Raw genomic sequence first — 23,083 nt, 5'->3', positions numbered from 1 at the left:
GGCCCTTGATATTTCTATGTCATTGATTTATATGTCTATTCTATGCCAGTATTACACTATCTTAATTAGTATTAATATAAATGAGCTGAGGTGCTTCTGCTTTATCTACCCAGACAGAAATTGTAGGAAGGCAAAAGTCCCTGTTATTCTGGGACTTTGGTTGGTATTTGCAGCCAGTGGCAATTGGTGACAGTCGGCAATAGCAGTTGGCCACTGTCTTTGACAGCTATGACAGCAGATGCACCTCAGAGTATATGAAGCATTGGGAATACTTTTTGAATATTTGGACAGATTCACCAATAAATAATCTGGACCTAACTTTTCTTTTTTTTTTTCATTTTTCTTTTATTATTCATATGTGCATACAAGGCTTGGTTCATTTCTCCCCCCTGCCCCCACCCCCTCCCTTACCACCCACTCCGCCCCCTCCCTCTACCCCCCCAATACCCAGCAGAAACTATTTTGCCCTTATTTCTAATTTTGTTGTAGAGAGAGTATCAGCAATAATAGGAAGGAACAAGGGTTTTTGCTGGTTGAGATAAGGATAGCTATACAGGGAGTTGACTCACATTAATTTCCTGTGCGTGGGTGTTACCTTCTAGGTTAATTCTTTTTGATCTAACCTTTTCTCTAGTACCTGTTCCCCTTTTCCTATTGGCCTCAGTTGCTTTTAGGTATCTGCTTTAGTTTCTCTGCGTTAAGGGCAACAAATGCTAGCTAGTTTTTTAGGTGTCTTACCTAAATAATCTGGACCTAACTTTTCTTTATGAGAAAATATTTTATAGTTAATTTTGTTTCTGTACTTGCTATAGACAGCGTAATTTTCAATTTTTCTTGAAATATTTTTAAAACTTCTTTTATGAACTTTTCAATATTATCTAAATTGTCTACTTTGGTAGCATGTAGCTTTTCTTTCTTTCTTTTTTTTCTTCTGAGAAAACATTCATTTGATATTCTGACTAAATATTTTGGCAAGCAGTTTTAAGACACATTCTACAGACATCTCAATGTCTATGACAGTGGGCAGCAAGAGGTCCCATGTGAAAAGTATTTCCTCACAATCACCATAAAATATACAAGTAATGTAGCACAAATGGTAGAACAGTTCTCTGACAGTCCTGTCTTCCTGTAATGCTATTCACAAAAGTTCTAACAACCTACAGGAAAACAAAGTTGTCTTTGTTCCCAAACCTATGCTCTTTCTATCTTTTAATCTCTTTTCAGTAGCAAAAATTCCTTTTTTTCTTTCCTGGATTTAATAATTTCCGTCTTCCCTCTTTTTCTCATAAAATTTAATTAAAATGTGTCATTTTATTGTTTGGGGGTTTGTTTTGTTTTGTTTCTGGTCATACTGGAGGTTGAACTCAATTCCCTGTGCTTGTCGGACAGGCATTCTACCACTTGAGCCACATTGCCAGCTTTTTCTGTTCTGGTTATTTCTGAAATGGAGTCATGCTTTATGCTCAGGTCAGTGGGGACAGTGACCTTTCTATTTGTGCTTTCCCCATGCAGCTGAGGATAGATGCAGGCCACCAGACCGAGTTGACACAGGGCCTCCTGAACTTTTTGCCCAGGGTGGCCTCAAGCTTCAATCCTCCCTTTCTTCACCTTCCAGGTAGCTGGGATTATATGCTAAGCCACAACGCCTGGCTTGTTCTTTTGTGAAAATCCTACTTTGGTTTCATTTATCTTCTCTATTGTTTTTTCTTTTACATTTCATTTGTTTTTATTCTGTTCTTTGCTATTTCTTGCCTTCTTATTTTAGCTTAGTTTATAGTCATTTTTAAAAATTTCTTAAAGGAGAAGCTTAGATTGTGATATTAATCATTCTTCTTTACTAATAAGAATGCATAAGTAGCCATCAATTTCCCAATAAGCACAGCTTTGTCTGACTCCTATAAATCTTTGTGTTTTCATTTTAATTCAGCCCCCAAAACTTTTTGATTTCCTGTGTGATTTAATTTTTTTACCACTGGTTATTTAGAATTATTTTATAGCATTATTTTATAATCTGCCCTATAGAGTGCCCATATGAATTTGGGACGTGTATTCTGTTGCTGATAGGTTGAATGTTCTATAAATAACAGAGGCTTATTAGTAGATTGTGTTGTTCAAGCCTAATGCATCACTGCTAGTTTTCTACCTAATTCTACCCAATATTAAAATTCACTGATGTTTCAGAAAACTAGCAGGATACAAAATCAATTTATAAAAATCAGTAGCACTTTTACACAACAATGAACAGATTGAGAAAGAATACAGGAAAATAATTCCATTTACAGTAGCCTGAAAAACATGAAAAAGAACATAAAAGACCTGTATAAGGAAAACTGTAAACCACTGAAGAAAGAAATCAAAGAAGACTACTGAAGATGGAAAGATCTCCTATGCTCTTAGATTGGTAGTATCAACATAGTGAAAATGGCTATACTACCAAAAGCAATCTACATGTTCAATGCAATTTCCATCAAAATTCCAATGACATTCATCACAGAGATTGAAAAATCAGCCCTAAAGTTCATTTGGAAAGACAAAAGACTACAAATAGCCAAGGCAATACTGTTCAGTAACAAGAGCAAAGCTGGAAGTATCACAATACCCAACTTCAAACTATACTACGGAGCCATAGCAAACAATTGTTGAAAAGGCTGTCTTTTCTTCATCATATGTTTTTGGTGCCTTTGTCAAAAATAAGGTGGCTGTAACTGTGTGGATTCATGTCTGGGTCCTTTTTTCTGTTCCACTGGTCTTCTTACCTGTTTTTATTGCTATAAAAGGGCAAATGCCACATATTTTATCTCATATGTAGAACATAAACCTAACGCAAATACAGCAAAATTATGAAAACATGTCATACTAATAGGAGGTAACATACAAGAGGGGAAGGGGAAAAGACAGAAGTTAAGATAAATATGGCTAATATATTCTCTAGACAAGAGTTAATGTGGAATATTTACCTTATAATGCTGCCTTTCTTGTTTCTGTTGTTTCTCATTAAAAGACAACTATATGTAACAGTTCCCTTGTGTGAGTGCAAAATTGAGCTCAATGTAATTTTTTTTATCATACAGATGTTCAATTGTTTTAAATTCTTTGGTGAAAAGACTATCATTTTTCCATTTAATTGCCTTTATACATTTGTCAAAGATCAATGGGCCATATTTATGTAGGTCTATTTCTGGACTTTTGATTCTGTATTATTGATCTATGTCTGTACCAAATCCACAGTCTTGATTACTGCAACATAGACTAAATCTTAAAATATTATTGTGTGAATCCTCCAACTTCAGCTTTTTTGCAGTTATTTTTACCATTCTACTTTTATACTTTTTTATATAAATTTTAGCATGAGAATTCCTGTATCTACTGAAAAAATTCTGCTGGATTTATTGTACCTTGAACAGGGCAGGTTATTTTCCATCTATTTAGAGTTTTTCTTAAATCAGCATTTTGTACTTTTTTAGCATGCAAATCCCATATATGTTTTATTAGATTTACTCCCAAATATTTTATTTTTTAGCTAGTGTAAATAGTAACTTTGAAAGTTTCAACTTCAAATTGTTCATGCTAATGTATTTTGTTTGTTGACCTTATATCCTTCATCCTCAATGAACTCACCAATTTATGGTTTGGAAAGCAGAGGAGATTTATTGGAAGTGTCTAAATAGACACTGTTCTGTTGTGGATTTAGAAACCTTATTCTTCCTTCGAATCTGCATTCTTGTCAATTCTTATTCAGGGCATTGCACTTCAAGTATTGGGTTGAGTATAAGTGGTAGAATTTACATTATTTTGATCATGAGAAGAATCTACAGCATTTTATCATTATACATGTTATTAGTGTGAGGCTATTTGTGGATTCTCTATCAGATTTAGGAAATTATCTTCTATTTTAAAGTGCTAAGTATTTATGATAAGTGAATTTTCAACTTCACAAAATGTTTTTGCATCAGTTGATATGTTCACATGATTATTTTAGATTAAATTGATTTTTAATGAGAAAATCAGCATGCACAAACCTGGGATCAATCTACAATGCTAAAAATAAAAGCCTAGCATTATTTTGAATAAATAAATACCATTTGTGTGTGGAGCATTCTCTCATTCTTTCTCTCTCTTTCTCCCTCCCTCTCATTTCCTTCCTCCCTCTCTCTCTCCCTTCCTCTGGCTCCCTACCTTTCTCCATTCCTACCTCCCCCTTTGTTTTCATAAAGAATGTGGGTCTGTAAGCTTATTTTTATTATACTGTCCTATCTAATTTGGAATCAGGGTAATTTGATCTCAAAAAAGGATTTTGAAGTTATCTCTAATTTTCAATTATGTTGCATTTTAATGCACTGGCAGTATTTCTCTTTGAATATTCCTAGAATTCACCAGTGAAACCATCTTTTCCTAGAGATTAATGTTTTAGACGTTTAATAGATATGGAGCTTATTTTGGGTGAGCTTCTGTAGGTTGTAAATAGTAAGGAATTAGTCTATTTCACCTAAGAATCTATGTGTGCAGTAGTCTCTCATACTTCAAATGCTTACATTTCCATAATGATATCTCTTATTGTATTTCAGATTTTAGCAAATATTCTCTTACTCTCTCTCCTCATTAGTATTGCTAGATTGTTAGTGTGTTATTAACTTTAGGTATATTTCCAAAGAGCCAGCTTTTGGAGTTACTGATTTTATTCTGTTATTGCTTTACTTTGACTTTCATTGATTTCCCCTATTATTTAATCTCCTGTTTTTTAGCTTGCTTTGGGTTTATTTTGTTCTTATTTTTTTTTCAATTTTCTAGATAGAACCTTAGCTACTTTATTTGAAGTTTTATTTCATTTTCTAAAAGTAAGGACTTCCTAAAAATTTACATCTAAGCACTGCTTTAATTGAATCCCACAGGCTTTGATAGTTTGTGTTTACAATTTCATTCAATTCAAAATATTATTTTATTTTAAACTCCCTTTGGATTTTCTCTAGAGAGTCAAAAGGATCCTTAGAGTGAGAAAACAAAACTGGAAAAATCTATAGTTGTTGTCAATAATTTCAGGTGAAGCTTGAGTTAAGTAAAAAATGCCAAAAGCTGAGAAACTGGCCTCTTGAGCAGATTTCCATTCTTAGCTACATATTAAGACACAAATGAGACACTGTGTATAGAGCTACTAAGACATGTCCACTCAATAATGATGAGAAAAATTATTATTTCTTAAATAAATGTGGAAACCTTCCAATGAAATGTTACTAGTTCACAGTGTTTTCAGTAATAGTACGCATTTTTTCATTTTTACTAGGTGTGTTCAGGTTTTCCATCATAATCAAATTTAAATATTCCATCTTATCTTAACAGAATTAAAAAGCCCTGAGATTAAGCACCTTTTATAGTCTGTGAATGATACTTCAATTGCTTAATTTTGTGTTAACAATAGAAAACCTGTTCAAGCTCACATGAGCTAATTAACTTCTTTTTTTCCCCCAAGATCCAGTCTATATTCTTAGAAAACTCTGATATTGGTAGTGAAAAGGGAGCAGGAGATCTGATAGGACAAAGTTTATTCAAAATTTATTCCACTTAGAAAAGTAACTCAAACCATAGCAAATTGACAAGAAGTCAGTGAAATTATTTGCCAGTTCTTCATGGAATAGATTGAAAACTGAAGACACTTGCCATGTAATTTATGAGTATTTGGCAAAAGCATCAAATAGTATTTCTTCATTTATAAGTGTCTCATAATGTTCTGTTATAAAAGATTTGCAAATGTGCTAGAAAGAAGGTCATCAGTTTGAGGTAGACACTGATGATATAGTATTTTCTTCCTTTATTGTTGTGATGGGTGGGGGTACATTGTGGCATTTACACAGGCTCTTAAATTGTATCAAAAATATCATACATGAATTCACTTCCTCAACCATTCTCCTTCATCCCCCCACCCCCTCCGATTCCTGCAGTGGTTTCAACAGGTATCATTTTTGCATTTACTTACATGTGTACACATTTTTTGCACTATATTCACTCTCCTACTCTCTTCTCCCCAACACTTCCCCCCTCCCATTAGTGTCAGCCCTCCACCCCTGGGCAGGACTGTTTCACCCAACTGTTCTCCAATTTGTAGGAGAAAAAAGAGAAAATGAAAAACATGACATTTTAGCTTGCTTTATATATAGGTAGCTACACAGGGAGATTCCTTTTGATAGTTCCATGTATGTATGTATTACAACCACAATTAATTTTTCTCCTCTAATTTCCTTCACCCTACCTTAGTCCCTTTCTTATGGTAGTTTCAGTTTAACATTTCTATATTCATTCTTATATAGTGAATGTATCAACCCTATTCAAGTTCTTAGTTTCCCTAACCTTCTCATGCATGATCACCCCTTAGTATGACCAGTGTTTCATAATATTGCTACGTTTGTGTTAGGTCTATAATCCGCATATAAGAGAGAACATGTGGCTTTTGGCCTTCTGAACCTGGCTGACTTCACTTAAGATGATGTTCTCCAGTTCCATCCACTTACCTGCAAGCAACAAAATTTCATTCTTCTTTGTGGCTGAGTAAAATTCCATTGTGTATAAATACCACATTTTCTTAATCCATTCATCAGTAGTGGGGCATCTTGCCTGTTTCCATAGCTTAGCTGTTGTGAATAGTGCTGCAATAAACATGAGTGTGCCAGTGCCTTTGTTGTAAGCTGACTCATTCCTTTGGGTATAGCCCTAGGAGTGGTATCACTGGAGCTCATGGAAGATCAATTTTTAGTTTTTTAAGGACCCTCCATACTGTTTTCCATAGCTTACATTCCCACCAGCAGTATATGAAGCTTCTTTTTCCCCAGCATCCTTGCCAACATTTTGATGTTGTTTGTGTTCATGATGGTAGCTAGTCTAACAGGAGTGAGGCGGAATCTTAGTGTGGTTTTGATTTGCATTTCCATTATGACCAGGGACGGTAAGCATTTCATTATGTGTTTTTTAGCCATTTGGACTTCTTCCTTTTAAAAGGCTCTGTTCAGTTCATTTGCCCATATCTTTATTTGGGTCACTGACTTTTTAAGTTTAGTTTTTTGAGCTCCTGGTGTATTCTGGTTATCAGTTTCTTGTCTGATGTATAGCTGCCAAAGATTTTCTCCCATTCTGTGGGAGGCTTCTCCAATTTAGAGATTGTTTCTTTTGTTACACAGAAGCTTTTTAATTCCATGTAGTCCCATTTGTGGATTCTTTCTCTTAGTTGCTGGGCCACTTGAGTTCTACTGAGGAAGTCCTTGCCTATGACTATTACCTCCAGTGTATTCCCTACTCTTTTCTGTACTAACTTCACAGTTTTAGGCATAATTTTAAGGTCCTTAATCCAGTTTGAGTGATACTGATACTTGTACAGGGTGACAAACATGGATCTAGCTTTAATTTTCTGCAGGCAGGTATCCAGTTTTCCCAGCAACATTTTTTGAAGAGGCTGTTTTTTCTCCATTATGTGTTTCTTTCACAAACAGTAAGTAGTACCTGTAGTTTTATTTATAACATCAGTATGCACCACATATAAAACAATTACTGACCACACTAGTTAGCACTCTGTGTTATTCTCTGCTACCACCTCCCTTTGCACTGTCTTGCCAAGTGTGATTGACCAGATAACTGAAAGCGTCCAGTCTGAATACATGCAGATTGATTTTGTTTGTTCTGTTTTTAGTTTTGAGTAATTGTGTACTCAATTACTAAAGATAAAATAGTAAAATGACTGTTAGATATTTAAAGTTCTTAACATATCTAGTTACATAAGCCACAAAGAGAAGGATTTGCAAGAGATTTTCCACTGACCCATAACCTTCACTAAGCACAATGGAAAACAACCAGTTTTATCTGTTCTCACGTACATTGCTTGGACATAGTCTGGCAGTAGAATTTGAGGCATTATTTGACAAGAGCTAAAACAGTACATTCAATTAAAGGATTTAAGAGACCTAGAAAAAAAAGCATAGTTGCTTAGCAATATAATAATGTGCTTCTCATTGCATGGAATTTAAGATGTTACAGGTCCTATTTTATCACACCAAACTACTCAATGTTGTTAAACAAAAACAAACAAAAAAACACAAGAAAGCAAAAGATGAAGAAATGAAGTTAATATAGTAAGATTTGTAATGTTAGTCTGCCTCAACTGCTGCATTCTATGTGGTTCCAATGTATTTTTTTAAGGAGAAAACTGCTGTACAATCTTTTATTCTTCTGACAATAGAGAGCTTTCATTACAAACAATCATTCCAGTTACTTTTCCTCACAGTTATCTACAGTTACTATTATGTTTCAGAATGAGATGTAAGTTCAAACTTATGTCTTCAAAATAAAGCTTAAAAATGGGTTATTTTTCTTTTCTTAAGTGAATAGATCTATATTAAAAGATTCACACCTGTCCTCTCACCCCACTTCCCTAAACTCAGCAGTAATTCCACACTGGGGTTGTTATCAAGATGTCATTAAAAAATGTGGTATCTATACACAATGGAATTTTATGCAGCCATGAAGAAGAACGAAATGTTATCATTCGCTGGTAAATGGATGGAATTGGAGAACATCATTCTGAGTGAGGTTAGCCTGGCCCAAAAGACCAAAAATCGTATGTTCTCCCTCATATGTGGACATTAGATCAAGGGCAAACACAACAAGGGGATTGGACTTTGAGAACATGATAAAAGCTTTAGCACACAAGGGAGGGGTGAGGATAGGTAAGACATCTAAAAAATTAGTTAGCATTTGTTGCCCTTAAAGCAGAGAAACTAAAGCAGATACCTTAAAAGCAACTGAGGCCAATAGGAAAAGGGAACCAGGAACTAGAGAAAAGGTGAGATCAAAAAGAATTAACCTAGAAGGTAACCCACATGCACAGGAAATTAATGTGAGTCAACTCCCTGTATAGCTAGCCTTATCTCAACCAGCAAAAACCCTTGTTCCTTCCTATTATGGCTTATACTCTCTCTGCAACAAAATTATAAATAAGGACAAAATAGTTTCTGCTGGGTATTGAGGGGGTAGGGGGGAGAGGGAGGGGGCGGAGTGGGTGGTAAGGGAGGGGGTGGGGGCAGGAGGGAGAAATGACCCAAGCCTTGTATGCACATATGAATAAAAAAAAAAGATGTCATTAACTAAACTAAAGCCTGAGAACAAGAGACCATCTTATGTGAGAGGCTTTGCACCCATTTAAAAAATATCAAAAATTACTACCACTACCTTGAACATTTATTTGGAGATCTGGCTCATAAGAGCCAGAGGCAATGACCCCCTTAGAATACTTTTGCTACCTGCCAAACAATTCCAGTCTTAAGATCTGAAATATGCTGCTATTAAGGTATCCCTAACAGCCATCATTTATATGCCATAGTGTCACCTCAAAGACACAAGCACAGTTATATTCAGAGAATATATGAATTCCATTTAACTATGTTAGAGGAAAAGAATAATGAATTCAGGATTATGATTGGTCTTTAATTAAAAGAAGACAATGCAACATGGAAGAATTAGGACATCCAGAACAGAGCTAAATCTTACTTTCTTATATTTTGATGGTAGTGCACCATAAGAGATGTCAATTGACACCATGAAGACTATAAAGTGATTAGAATGATGCTCAGTAATTAATGGAACTGAAATCCAGTATATGGGAAATTGATCATTGCAGGGCAAAGTGTCTCACATCCCTGATTTGCAGCAGTAATGAGATATAAAATGACAGAAATGGAAAACACTTGTTCTTTGAAGACAGATTGTATGACCTAAATCATTTGTTTTCCATGAGCTCAGGAAGAATTGGAAGAGTTATAGCCCACAAAGAGCAAATGCTTTTAAAATATATCTTCATATTTATAGGTGTGGTGTAAGGACAGAGAAGCAACTCTTGGAGAAAAAAATAAACAACCACCTTTTCATTTTCTCAGAGTAGCTCCTGGATGAACTGATCATTACCTAAACAGCATCCTTGTGTTATTTTCATACACATTAAAGGTTAAAGGATAGGTAATTTTCCAGTTTTCAAACTTTAAAATGTGAGCAAAATGGATAATTTCAATTTCTCATTTCAAATCTACTGCATACCAATTCCATTATTTTCTCTGTCTGCTCCATACCAGGCTGATTACCTGTTGTACTGCACCTGCAGGGTCTCTTGATATTTTATTGACTTTGCCTAATGGAGACACCTGGAGGAGATGAGAATGACTCGGGGATCTATTTAACACTCATTCAAGATTGTGGTAAATTGCTAACTTCACAAAATGCATCCATATTTCTTTTGGAGGGATCCTCCTAGATCTTCATCTCCTCACTTCAGATTCTAAAATTTTTTCCTCCTTCAGGCCTAAAGAAGCAGAGAGACCCACTGCTTGGCATTGCTAGTCCCAAAGAATGATCATTCCAAATTGGTTTCTTTTAACCTTACTCATAACTTTGTGCTCTCATCAGTTTGCTTACTGGAATTTGTCATGTTTTTCCTGGAGTTTTGACTAACAAAATGTAGTAAGTTTGGGAGAAAAGATAAGATTTTTACTATCTCTACTAAAGACTGTACAACATTTCATTTAATCCTTTCAGAAGCAAACAGCCAGTGAAATACTATAGAAAAACAACCTTGAAAATATTGTGAAGGAAGCTAGGAAACAGCAGAGACAAGGAAGAAAACCTCTTATAATATTTTGATTGTTAAAGCATTGATGATTGAAATTACCAATTATCAATTTTTAATTAATCATTGAAAAGAAGGGAAAGAACAAATCTGAAGACATCAGAAATTGGATCTAGAACATTTGTAACTGTGTAAAGGAAAGGTAAACAATAAGGAATTCCAAAAACTTATGCATATGAATATTCAGAAGTCAATCACTCAAAAATTCTTATTTTCTAAGAATGAAAAAACCTATTAATGAAATGCAAACATACTTTTATAGTAGCATGATATCATTCAAATATCTTCTGAAGTTATTCATATAGGAAAGTAGATATAAAATTATTTAGATCCACTTTCATAGCTTTCTTAACATTGCTAGTGGTTTTTAATGCCAATTATAATATGTCATTTTATTTAATTACATATGTAGATGCTGTATACCAAAAAGAAGCCAAATAATTAGGAAGGGAAGCTAATGAGATGCAAGAGAAATTTGATTCAGTTGTATTTGATATGTAGGTCATACTTCTAGTATTTTAAAAATTATACAATGTAATAACAGTTACTTTAAAAATACACAATTTTCAACACTTCAGCTTGTCCCCACAATCTGCTTCCTGTCTTAATCCTGAATAAGGGGTCTGAAACTATGATTAGCTTTCACACAACTTCTCTGTAACTAGAGCTAGAATCTCAAAGTTGAGAGGAAGCCTGTTTTCATGTATTTCAATAATTCATCTGGTAGTTCTTGAGTTTGCTCAATATATGGTTATTCTATCCCTGAATATCTACAAAAGAGCCAACAAATCCCTTTATATGACTGAGACAACCTACTGTCCCTAAACAGTTTTGACAAACTTATCTTGGTAGCTCTATCTGTGAAAATGATCTAACACTACCCTGAAATCTGTTCTCTTACAGCCATTCATATATTTAAGTTAATATATGTCTTGCTTTTCTCTGCACTAAAGGTTTCGCTTCCTTTACTTGTCAGTTATCATATGACATCTCTGCTGCTCCCACATGGGAGTTTCTTTAGTTTATTCTCCAATACCCCCACTGCTTGGCATCCTTTTGCACTGTCCCTTCATCCAAAATCTACTCGTCTTATAAAATGAAATAAAGCTGAATTTAATGGTTTTTCTATTATCCTGTAAGAAGATGTTGTATGCATTTGCAGAAGTGTATTACCTAGTATGTTACCCAACTAGAATAGCATGTACAAATGTTATTTGTACATAAAACAGTTTATGTGTACTGTTTTATGTTAATTCAAAAACATTGACTATTAGAGACACATATAGCTAAATTTCAGCTTAACATGTATTTCAGTGAAGGCATTGCTTCCAAGAAAATAATCTGTCCAGAATTCAAAGTACATTAGTAAGGAATTAAGCTCTCAACAAAGTTCAATTTTTATTACTTCATTGATAAAATCAAAATGACTTTTCGAAGCAGCTCTATTGAAGTAACACATGGAAGTGACTATATTATATACTTTGCCATTAGTTTTCCTGGAAAATATTAAAATGGTGCACTGTGAATCCAACTGGACTTCAAAAATGTTTAGATTCTTTTGTCTTATAGACAAAGTATGTTTTAATTATAAAATTACTTATCAGAAATAGTATGAGTAGCAAAAAGTAGTCTTTAACAGCAAGTTTTATATTATTGGTGTAGAAAAACATTTCTAAATCTATATCTGAAATTTTCAGTAGAAATCATTTCATCTAATGTTTGGCTATATCACTTTAATATAAATCATTTTGTAATTACTATAAATAATTAAAATTTCAATATTAAATGAATTATGTATGAAGAACTTAGGACAGCCTCTGGTAAACAATATGTATAAAGGTTAGCAATCATTGCCTTTATTGTTGAAAATTAAATTTATATTAAATTTACATATCTCAGTGCCATAGAGCAACTGGCCTTCTTTAGCTGCTCTGACACTTCAAGTTTTCTCCAACCTGAGGACTCTGTTATTCGGCTTATCCTTTTACCTCCAACTTCATTGCAATTAACCACAATTACCCTTCTAATCTTAATGTTACATTCTTGGAAAAGTCATATTTAATGTATCTACCATCATTTCAGCCTCTATGCCACACTTGAATACCAACTGTTTTCTAAGGTCTAATTCCTTATCTGATGCTTCATAACTATTAGTATAGATCTTCTTAATATCACAGAGCATAAGAAGAAATTTTTATTCATCACGAAGGATTAGGCTATCAAGCAATAAAGAAATGGGGGACTGGGCTTTGAAAAGGTTTGAATAAGAGGTCACCTGTGGTGCAGAACTTATGAAGAGAACAAAGTAAAGTTTAGAATCATCAGAACAAAGAATAGCAGTGTATTCTCCCTTCCCTTAAACCTCTAAATCCAACAAAAATTTGAAATCAGAAATGTTTTATATTAGTAGATTTTGAAATCACATGACAGTACTGTTTGCATCCAGGTTCACAACTGAGTGAGTTAAGTATATTTTAGACAGATTCAAGAATGGAGACAAAGGTTACAATACAAGTCAGGCTGAAAATCATAGGGGAAATGCCGAACCCTCAGTCCATTACATTCTAGGTTCAAGGAATATTTAACCAAATATCCAAGAGGTAATGTTGCCCTAAACATTTGAGCAATAATTTCTAACTTACTTTGTGAATACATTTTAATAATGTATTTCTTCTGTATTAGACTGAACTCCACAAGAGTAGAACCTACATCTATATCATTCATCAGTGGGACCAAAGAATGTAATAAAATCTTAGAAAATAGTTGGCATTCAAGAAATAGCTGAACTTTGTAATTTTGAAACCTTAATCAACATCTAATTACTAATGCAGCTACTTTCTATGTTGCCTTTATTTAATAAGATATTTTTTTCATGACATATTATTGTAAAGATGATTTCATTTTTATCCCATTATGTTTAACTATTGTTTCATTAATAAAAATACTGAAATTTGACTGTGTAAGTTGCAATTCTTACCAAAGGTAGAAGCACAGCCATTGTAGCTCACCTCTATTCTGCCTGTCTCCCTGTTCCTCCAGATGCTGCCTGATGTGTCTTTTCCCCTTGCTGATTCTGCTGCACATCTTTGGCTACAATAAAAAATAGCCATCAGGTTTTTGAAATGACCTGCAGAATTATACTCTCAACCCATGTTATATTTGTTCAGTTCAAATAAGCACAATAATTATAATCACTTAGTATTTTTATTGTAAATTAATAATAAGTATATAAATTTATTGAATACAAAATGATGTTATAATTTATGAATAAAATATGGAATAACTAAATTAAGCTACTTAACATATTCAAAAAATTGTTACTAATGTGTAACAAATGAGTAGATAATCCTAAATCTAAATTTAAATCAAAACATATACAAGGAAAATCAAATATTTTCACTCTTTTGATGTGTTTTTAAATGTAATTTCTGTCAAATACCAATGTATAATTTTTACTTAAAAAATCAAAGAATTTGAGTGAATGAACAAGTCATATATTGAAGTTCTTATGTGTGCACATTCATTTTTATATGTATATATGTATAGAGGGTTATTTTAGTAAATGTTCATTTACTTTAAAATTCATTAAGGCAATAATTGGATTTAATTAATTTTCTCATTCTTAAGTTTGTTTAAAATACGTATGGAAAAATCAAAAAATAAAATTTATCTAGAAAAATACAACTTAGAGAAAGGTTGTGTCTCTCAAATGATTTGTCAAAGCAGAAAATACTCTTGCACCCAAAGACCAGAAGTTGAAATTTTATAAGGGATGAGCAGCTATTGCAAATAACCTTTATTTTGTAACCTGGCCTCATTTTATATCTGGAATTAACAGACTAAAATATCCTCTCTGTGACCATAAACAAATTGAAAGACAGTAAAATCTATATCATTTCAGGAAATGTTTGGTTACAATATTAATATAATCAAGTAAACATTTGAAAACTGAAATTTTCATTACAAGATGTGAAATGTGTAGAAGTACATACAGCTCTAGAAACAGAGATTAATAAAAAAAGGATGAATTACACCAGATACCAATAATAATTACAAAGTAGAAAAGACTTACTTGTTAGTAAGTAGACAAGTTGTGTCAAAACAGGCAACTTTGAAAACACTTCAAAGTAAACATTAAAGACTGCTTCAGTTACAGCAACCTACAATAAATGGTAAAGGAAGGTGCTCTGTAGTAGAGTGGAAAGGAAAACTGATAGCAAGTGATGCTAAATATATGAGCTTTCAATAGATTTCCATGAGAATTTCAGTCTCTATGAAAGATAATAAAGGGTGGTTTTGTGATGTGATAATTTGAATAGTGAAGGATTAAATCTTAACTGTTAAATATGAAATAATCCTACCAAGTAAATTAATATATTCGCTAACTTGATGAGACGAGAATGGTAGTAAAAATCAGACTAAAAGTCTAGGAAAGGCTAATGTGATCACATAAAAGCTATTTTTTTTAAAGAATAAAGTACTGACAATAGCTTGGGTAAAATACCTCAGCTTTTGTTATTTTTTCTTAAAGTACAGAGAATGTTTGTCCAGATGAACTTAAGTATCACTTTATCCATCCTTACTGCAGAATGAAATTATTATTGCTGGGGGAAAGTTGTGAAGTAGGAAATATTAGTGCTAAAATGAATTTCTGTTCATCAATTTCAAATTGGTCTTCGCAGTCTCTGACAATTCCACTGCTTTGACCAGCTGGATATCCCTTTCTGCAACAGTGTTTTGCCATTTTCTTTTTTTTGCATTTGTCAAATTTTATTTATTTATTTGTTTATTTATTTATTTATTTATTTAGATATTGGATGCATATTTTACTTTTTGGTGGTGCCGGGATTTTTTTATTGTTGTATTGGGTGTAGGTACATGTAGCATTTACAAAAGTTCTTACAATGTATCAAAGCATTTCTTTCCTTCCATCAAACCATGGACTTAATTCAGTCTCCAGTAGTGACCTGCTGTTCCAAACAGCAATCGCCTCTCATCCAAACCAAAACATTAGCCAGGTAACTTATTTCCTGTTTGTATTTATTCTTACCAGCCCATTCTCTAAACTAAAATGAGAAACTTTTTTAGACAAAAGAAAAAAAGACTAATTATTCTAGTTCATGGTTAAATTGCTTCAGTAACTTTCAATAAGAAGAAAATCTACAACCTGCACCAGAACTTCATCTCAAAGCACTTTCCTTTGTTTCACTTTCAGTAATCTCTAATTATTATTCCAGTCACAATGCTTCACCCATTCCTACTCATTGTTTTCATTTGCTTAGGGATATCTTAACAAAGTATCACAAACTAGATGACTACAAACAACAGAAATTTATTGTCTCACTGTTCTGGAAGCTGAATTCTGTAATCAAGGTGAAGACTGGCTATATTAGCTCAAAAACCTGTAGTGAAAGCCACCATTGTCTCTTCCTAAATGACCACCTCTGGCATACCTTGGCCTGTTGGTGTGTCATTCCAATCTTCCATCTTCATGTGATTCTTCCTCTGTGCCTTTCAAATTTCCTCTTTATATATGTTTTTTTATGTTTCCAAATTTCCTTTTTATAGAAGAACACCAGTCATTGAATTAGGCTACCCTGATGACCTCAATTTAGGTCATCAATTCCCTGTATAAGGACACTATTTTTAAATAAGTTCACATTATATGATACAGGAGTAAGAATCTCAATATTTCTTTTTTAGGAGGGACACAATTCAATGCACAAAAACCCACCACCAACCCAGGAATATTCCATATGCTGTTTAACCTTATCCAACGCTCATCCTTCTGGCACCCTGTCTATTCTCCTTCCAAGTTTCAACTAGAATGACATTCTTTTGGGAAGAATGAAGTACAATCTAAACATATTTTTTCCAGTTAATGCATTTACTTGACCTTGCCTTTGTGACATTTGTGACATTTGTAATTTACATTTATTGGTTAGGTTATTTGATTAAATTCTGCTGTGGTTTGGATGTGGTTTGTCCCCTAGGAGTTCAGTTGATGAAAGTTTGTTCCCCAATATGGTGTTATTAAAAGGTGTGGAACATTTAAGTGGTAAAGCTTAGCAGAAAATGTTAGGTCATTAGAACTGCGGCCCTGGAAGAGGCTACCAAAGTCCTCGAGGGACACTGATTAGCCCTTGTGAGAGCAAGAGGACCCCTCTCTTGCTCGCTCCCTGTCTTGCAATGTGATCTCTCACATTTGCAAGCACTTTTGCCTGTTGTGATGCCCTCCATTATGTGGCACTTACTAGAACTGAGCTGATGCCACTCCCATGTCTTTAAGCTCCAAAACCGTAAGCTAAATAAGCATTTTTCTTTTTAAAGTACCCAATTTCACATGTTTTGTTTATTGCAACAGAAAATGGACCAATTCATTTATCTATTCATAGAGTGTGAGCTCTGTGAAAGCCATTTTTATTCACAATTGTATTATTGCAATGTTTGGAAATTTTTCAATAAATGTTTATTGAATCAATAATGGATCAGACCAGAAATGGCATAAATGTAGGCTTGATGTTTCAATATTTCTTCTTTCACTAAGATATTCTTTTTTTATTCATTTATTCACATGTGCATACATTGTTTGCGTCATTTCTCCCCCCCGCCGCCCCCCTCCTATCCCCCCTGCCCTCCCCACCCCCCCCACCCCCGCTTCCAGGCAGAACCTGTTCTGCCCTTATCTCTAATTTTGTTGAAGAGAAGACATAAGCATAATAAGAAAGACAAAGCATTTTTGCAAGTTGAGTTAAGGGTAGCTATACAGAAAGATTCCTAGCATTGCTTCCATGTACAAATGTGTTACAACCCAAGTTGATTCATCTCTAACTGATTTTTACACTGGTTCCTGATCCCCTTCTTGTGTTGACCTCTGTCACTTTAAGGTTTCTGTATTAGCTTCTCTGGAGTAGGGACATCAAATGCTTTCATGTTTTGGGTTTTCTACCTACCCCATATCTCCCATATGTGCTCTCCCCTTGTCATGAAAATATTTGGCAGTTATACATCAGACAAAGGACTGATAACTGGGATATACAGGGAACTTAAGAAACTAAAATATTATTCTGTGAGAACATAAATTGATTCCATAAGATTCAAATAAGACAATAGGCTACCTAACAGGAAGTAATTTAACATTAAGATAATTGACAAAACCAGTTGATAAGAAATTTGTCATTCATTTTTAATTATTTGTGTTACAGTGCCTGTACAGGACTCTCTTTTTAGTCATATAACATCAACTATGTAAATATCCAAATTGCATTTATAAACTTTCAGGGCAAACAAAAAGCAAAAGATTATGATAAAATCGAGGCATACTCAGTTCAATAGTTTAACAAAACTTATCCAAAAGAATTGTACTTCGCTCTGCAAGCACTCATAAGGCCATCATTTAATATATTACCATGTGAGTTAGCAGCAGCAACAGTGAAGACAAAAATGCCTACCTACAGCCCATGCTTTAATGTGCTTGTCTTCTGATTTTAATGTTATACATAAATGCTTTTAAATTCAAAAGGCAAAATGCTATTTCTGATTTTTATATCTTTTCCTTTCTCTTCCTCAAGTCTTTACATGGGTTCAAAAGCCACAGTTTGTATCAATATGAACTTTGCAGACTATCAGAATTGATTTAGAATGCCACTTCTTTCCCTTACCAAAATAGAAGGTCAGTAGGGATTTTCTATTTCTGAATCATTATGAATAATTTAAACTATTTACACCAATTTACAACAGTTGGTTGTAAATTTAACTATTTACAACAAATTTATTTTCTATAAAATAGAGATAATGATATCATTTGACTGATTGGATTATTCAAGATACTTTTAATATACATGCAATGTACACAAGAAAGTAGCTGGCCATGTTTAGCAATCAGTAATTGTTGTTAGTATCATCTTCATCGACATAAGCATGAGAGGAAAATTTTAGTCTTTCATTTCAAGTGTACATTATATTTTTGTATAGGTCACTTTGTTTCCTAAACCAAAGTAGTATTTTAATAATTACCTTTAATTTCCATTTTTAAGCTTCATCAAAGTATAATTGATATACAAAAATGTACATATTGATGCATACATTTTGATAAGTTTGGTTAAATGTATACATTTGTGAAACAATCACCACAATCAAGACATTAAAGATATCCATCACTCCCCATACTTTCCTTATGTTATGTCTGTAAGCTGGAGATTTTTGTTTTTGTCCTTGTGCTAAGGACACTTAGAATGAGTTCTATCTTCTTAACAAATTTTACAGTTCACAATAACACTTGGTTACTGGATGTACTGTGCTGTACAGCAGATCTTTAGAACTCTTCTGTCTTGCATAACTGAAAGTTTATGCCTATTAAACATTAATTCTCCATTCCCTTTTCCTGGCAATTACAACACTATTCTCTGCTTCTATGAGTTTGTTTATTTTTAGATGCTTCATGTATGTGGAATCCTGTAACTAAGTGAAATCAGCCAATCACAGAAAAACAAATATGACTTTTATGTGTATGACTCATGTTTAACTATCAGTTATCACATATATTGAATTAAGAATATTCCTTTAGGTAAATTGTGATCAAAGCCAATATTAAGACTAGTTCATGATTTTTAATCCATCTACAATATATCTAATTTTCCTTAATAATCAGTTAAGCAAGGAACAATAAATTAATTATCTTTATTTTGAAATATTTTTCTTAAGGTTAAAATATTTCAGGTTTAAATAATATTCATTCTTTGATGGAAGTATAATCTTTGAAAACCTTGCATAAATCAAAATATACTCAAAAAACAAAATGACCAGCAGTGAAAAGGAACCAATTTAAAATGCATGTTGTATTCATAGAGATATGTTTCCAATTAATTATATATATTATTTTCTTATCGTAGACATTAGTTAAAATTTGGCAATTAGTCATATTATATCCAATTTAAAACTGAAAAAAATTTTTCTGGATATATTGTTGCTATCTTTAACAAGGAAACAAAACTTGACTTTTCTTACCATGTTAAGAAAATTCTCAGTTTCCCAAAAACTTGCACTGTAATTGTCCTATGTAAGTGTGTTCTTTAGAACCCAAAATTTGTTTTTCCAAAATAATGATGTTACACACAAAATAATGATGCCTATGCACAGTTATATAAATAAACACCTTGATGTTTTCCATGATGCAGTATGAATTCATCTTGGTGGTAACAGCAAATCATAGCCTTGGTCAAACGTAATTTGCTTATTTTCATATGAATCCTGAAATGGTCTCTTGCTGCCTTTAAATAGATATGTTGATCATATCTTTCATAGAAGGTCACCACCTTTGTCCATTATGTAGATATTATCCATATAACATCAGAATTTTACTTTAGAATTTATACAGAAAAGAAATCAAGTTTGGGGGTTGGAGTTATAGCTCAGAGATAACATCAGCCTAACATCTCTGAGGCCCTAGGTTCAAACCCTAGCCTTGACAAAAACATAAAAAAGAGAAAAAAGAAAAGGTTTTGAGGTGTGGAACTAGTATTTTTAAGCACTTATGCATGCCTGTTCAATTCAATAAACACCTATAAATTTTAATAAAATGCTAGGCACAGCACCAAATTAATTAAAACCTTTCATTTACATTAGTTCTATTGATTCTTACTGTACCCCTGACAAATGGGTGTCCTATTTCTATTTTTAAAATAAAATGAAGCAGATGTTCAAATGGTTAAACAAGTGTTACAGTAAGATTTGATCCTGGATCTGCCTGACTCCTAGGACCATGCCATGATTATCATTCTATGCTACCTTGGTAGAAAGAAAATCCTTATCAACTTGTTTACCAGAAGAGACATAAATCTATTAAAACACCTTTGAAATTCCACTTCAAACTTAATCTTGTTTGTTTTTATATAGGTATATGGCCATTATCGATCCCCTGAAACCCAGACTATCTGCTACAGCCACCAAGATTGTCATTGGAAGTATTTGGATTCTAGCATTTCTACTTGCCTTTCCCCAGTGTCTTTATTCCAAAATTAAAGTCATGCCGGGCCGTACTCTTTGCTATGTGCAATGGCCAGAAGGTCCCAAACAACACTTCACGTAAGTTAATTTTCAATTATGACTTTCAATTCAATTTGTTAAACATTTAGGGAAATAAGAAATAAGATATAGAATGAAAAAATAAGTAAATAAGATACAGACATGCTCTTGAAGGATCACATATTATTTGGGAAAGACACATGGTAAAAGTACAATACAATATTATGAGATCAGTAAGTTTGTATGAGTTACAAAGGTTTTTAAATTGGAGATGTGATGACTTCTATATGGAGTAGCACTGAGTTTCCTGGAGGAAGTGATAAAAGATGATAACCATGTTTAAAGGACAGCAGGATTGTTATTGATCTAAGAAGTGAGATGGGAGGAAGCAAAGCTCAAAAGTGTTAATTGCTCTTTTAGGAAGACTGGCTGAATGGAATAGAAGTCATGGTAGGTTCTTTAAATTTGTTTTGGTTTGATCAACGTTATGTTCATTTGCTTTAGTGTTAAGAAATCTGAATACTAGAATGGAAAGGAAATAGGAAAGTGCTTTGATAAAATTTGATATTTGCTGTTTGCACCCACCTAAGAAAAGCAAAACTGACATGTATCATAATTGAATATATACTTTAGTTTGATCTCATTTCAATAAAATGCTGATTTTTCTATTTTGATGACCAATTTTTCTCTTTAAAAATAACAAATGGTTCAATGAATGATCATCTTTTAAGCAGTTGTTTTATCCAGCTCTGCTCTCCCAAAGGGTCAAATTATAAAGGGACATTTTATTAAAGGAAAATAAAGCTGTACATTGAGTGCTATACTCTATCCATTATTATTAATAAACCTGAACTCTTTGATAATGTTATCTTCCTCAAATTATTTATTGACTGAATTACGTATTAAACTCAAATCAATACTTAGGAAGCTACTAGGAAATGGATATGCAACCTTAAAGTTTAGGATTCACATTACAAAAAAAAATAGGTACTGAAAAAACTATTGTAATAAACTGAATTATTTTAAGGACTTTGAAGACAGTGGAAGTCACACGAAAGTTTATAAAATTCTATTTGGGCCATTATATTATGGGTTATGCTCCTAACGCTCCCTAATTGAATCCTTATAATTTTGACTAAAGGCTATGGAGCCTTAGAATTTAATTTGATAGTTAATAGCATTATGTGTTTTGCATGACTAATAGGTCTACATATTATTTACCAAGTTAAAAATGTAATCAAATATGCCATGAGTTTGGAAAAATGTATGTAAAACTTTTACCTCATTTTTAAAAATCAAAAATAACTTGTGTGTTTAATATAGCTCAGAGTACCTACTTACTTTTTTATTTGATGAAAAAAATCTATTTCAGATATGTCTGATGTCATGGGATATATGGAACAGTCCCACATAAAAGAAAACCTGTATCAGTGCATTAATCTATTCTGTCTCATTCCTTTTTCTCTGAAGACGAATTTTAGTAGTTTATTTCAACTATTACCTAGCAGAGTACTAAGTGGAGAAAGCACACTAATCCTCAATTTTAAGAAAAGGGAATGTTCATAGATTAAAGGAGCATTTCACCAGAATTTTAAGTTTCCATATGCAAAATAAAGATAGGCAAAAAAGCAACTGGCAGCACACAAAACATGAATATAGTTGATAATATTATGATATTTTGTTAGATTTGTGAGGATATAGAGATAAAGTAAAAATAATCATTGACGTTTTTATTATGATTTAAAGCTGAACAAATTTTCAAAGTCCCACATAACTCATTCTGGAAGATTCTTCAATATGTATCTCTCTTATTACATGCAGGTACCATATTATTGTCATTATACTGGTATACTGTTTCCCATTGCTCATCATGGGTGTCACATACACCATCGTTGGAATTACTCTCTGGGGAGGAGAGATCCCAGGAGACACCTGTGATAAGTACCATGAGCAGCTAAAGGCAAAACGAAAGGTACTGTTCCATGTAATTCATCTGGCAACGGTCCAAATTGTGGAACATCAGAGAGGGATGAACTTAGTCATGGCATTGTAATATCTGTGATTTGATAGTCTACCCTACTCTTTAAATGTGTCCTTAGTTTTATTACATTTATTTTCTGGCTTCTAGCCTTATAAAATGGTCCACTGTCCATGTACAATATCAGAAAATCACTATGTGATACAATACTTTCTTATAGTGGGCCTTTTTAAAAATCACCTTCAGCAGAGTAGTCTCAATTACTTCACCAAAATTGTCAAAAATTCACTTTGAATGGAATCACAGATGACTTTACTTATGCAATCCTAGTTATCTTTGACCTTGCTTAAGCAGAGTGTCTCTGATGTACTCTATAATCTTTTATAGCAAGAATGGCATCTCTCATACAAAGTGCTATAATTCTCATCTCC

The 23,083-nt window shown here is 33.2% G+C and overlaps 1 protein-coding gene across 1 annotated transcript in view; it reads left to right on the top strand.

The window, feature by feature from the left end:
* The window catches only part of Tacr3 (tachykinin receptor 3), an 80,108-nt gene that overhangs the window by 11,080 nt on the left and 45,945 nt on the right, over positions 1 to 23,083 (top strand). The window contains exons 2-3 of the mRNA XM_020153460.2: positions 20,546 to 20,734; positions 22,496 to 22,646. Of these exons, the coding sequence (XP_020009049.2) occupies positions 20,546 to 20,734; positions 22,496 to 22,646 (340 nt within the window). The remainder of the gene's footprint in view (positions 1 to 20,545; positions 20,735 to 22,495; positions 22,647 to 23,083) is intronic.

The sequence above is a fragment of the Castor canadensis genome, chromosome 9 (assembly GCF_047511655.1).
Source record: "Castor canadensis chromosome 9, mCasCan1.hap1v2, whole genome shotgun sequence".
Lineage (NCBI taxonomy): Eukaryota > Metazoa > Chordata > Mammalia > Rodentia > Castoridae > Castor > Castor canadensis.
The sequence above is the reverse complement of the archived record's forward strand: the minus strand, read 5'-3'. Positions and strand labels throughout refer to the sequence as shown.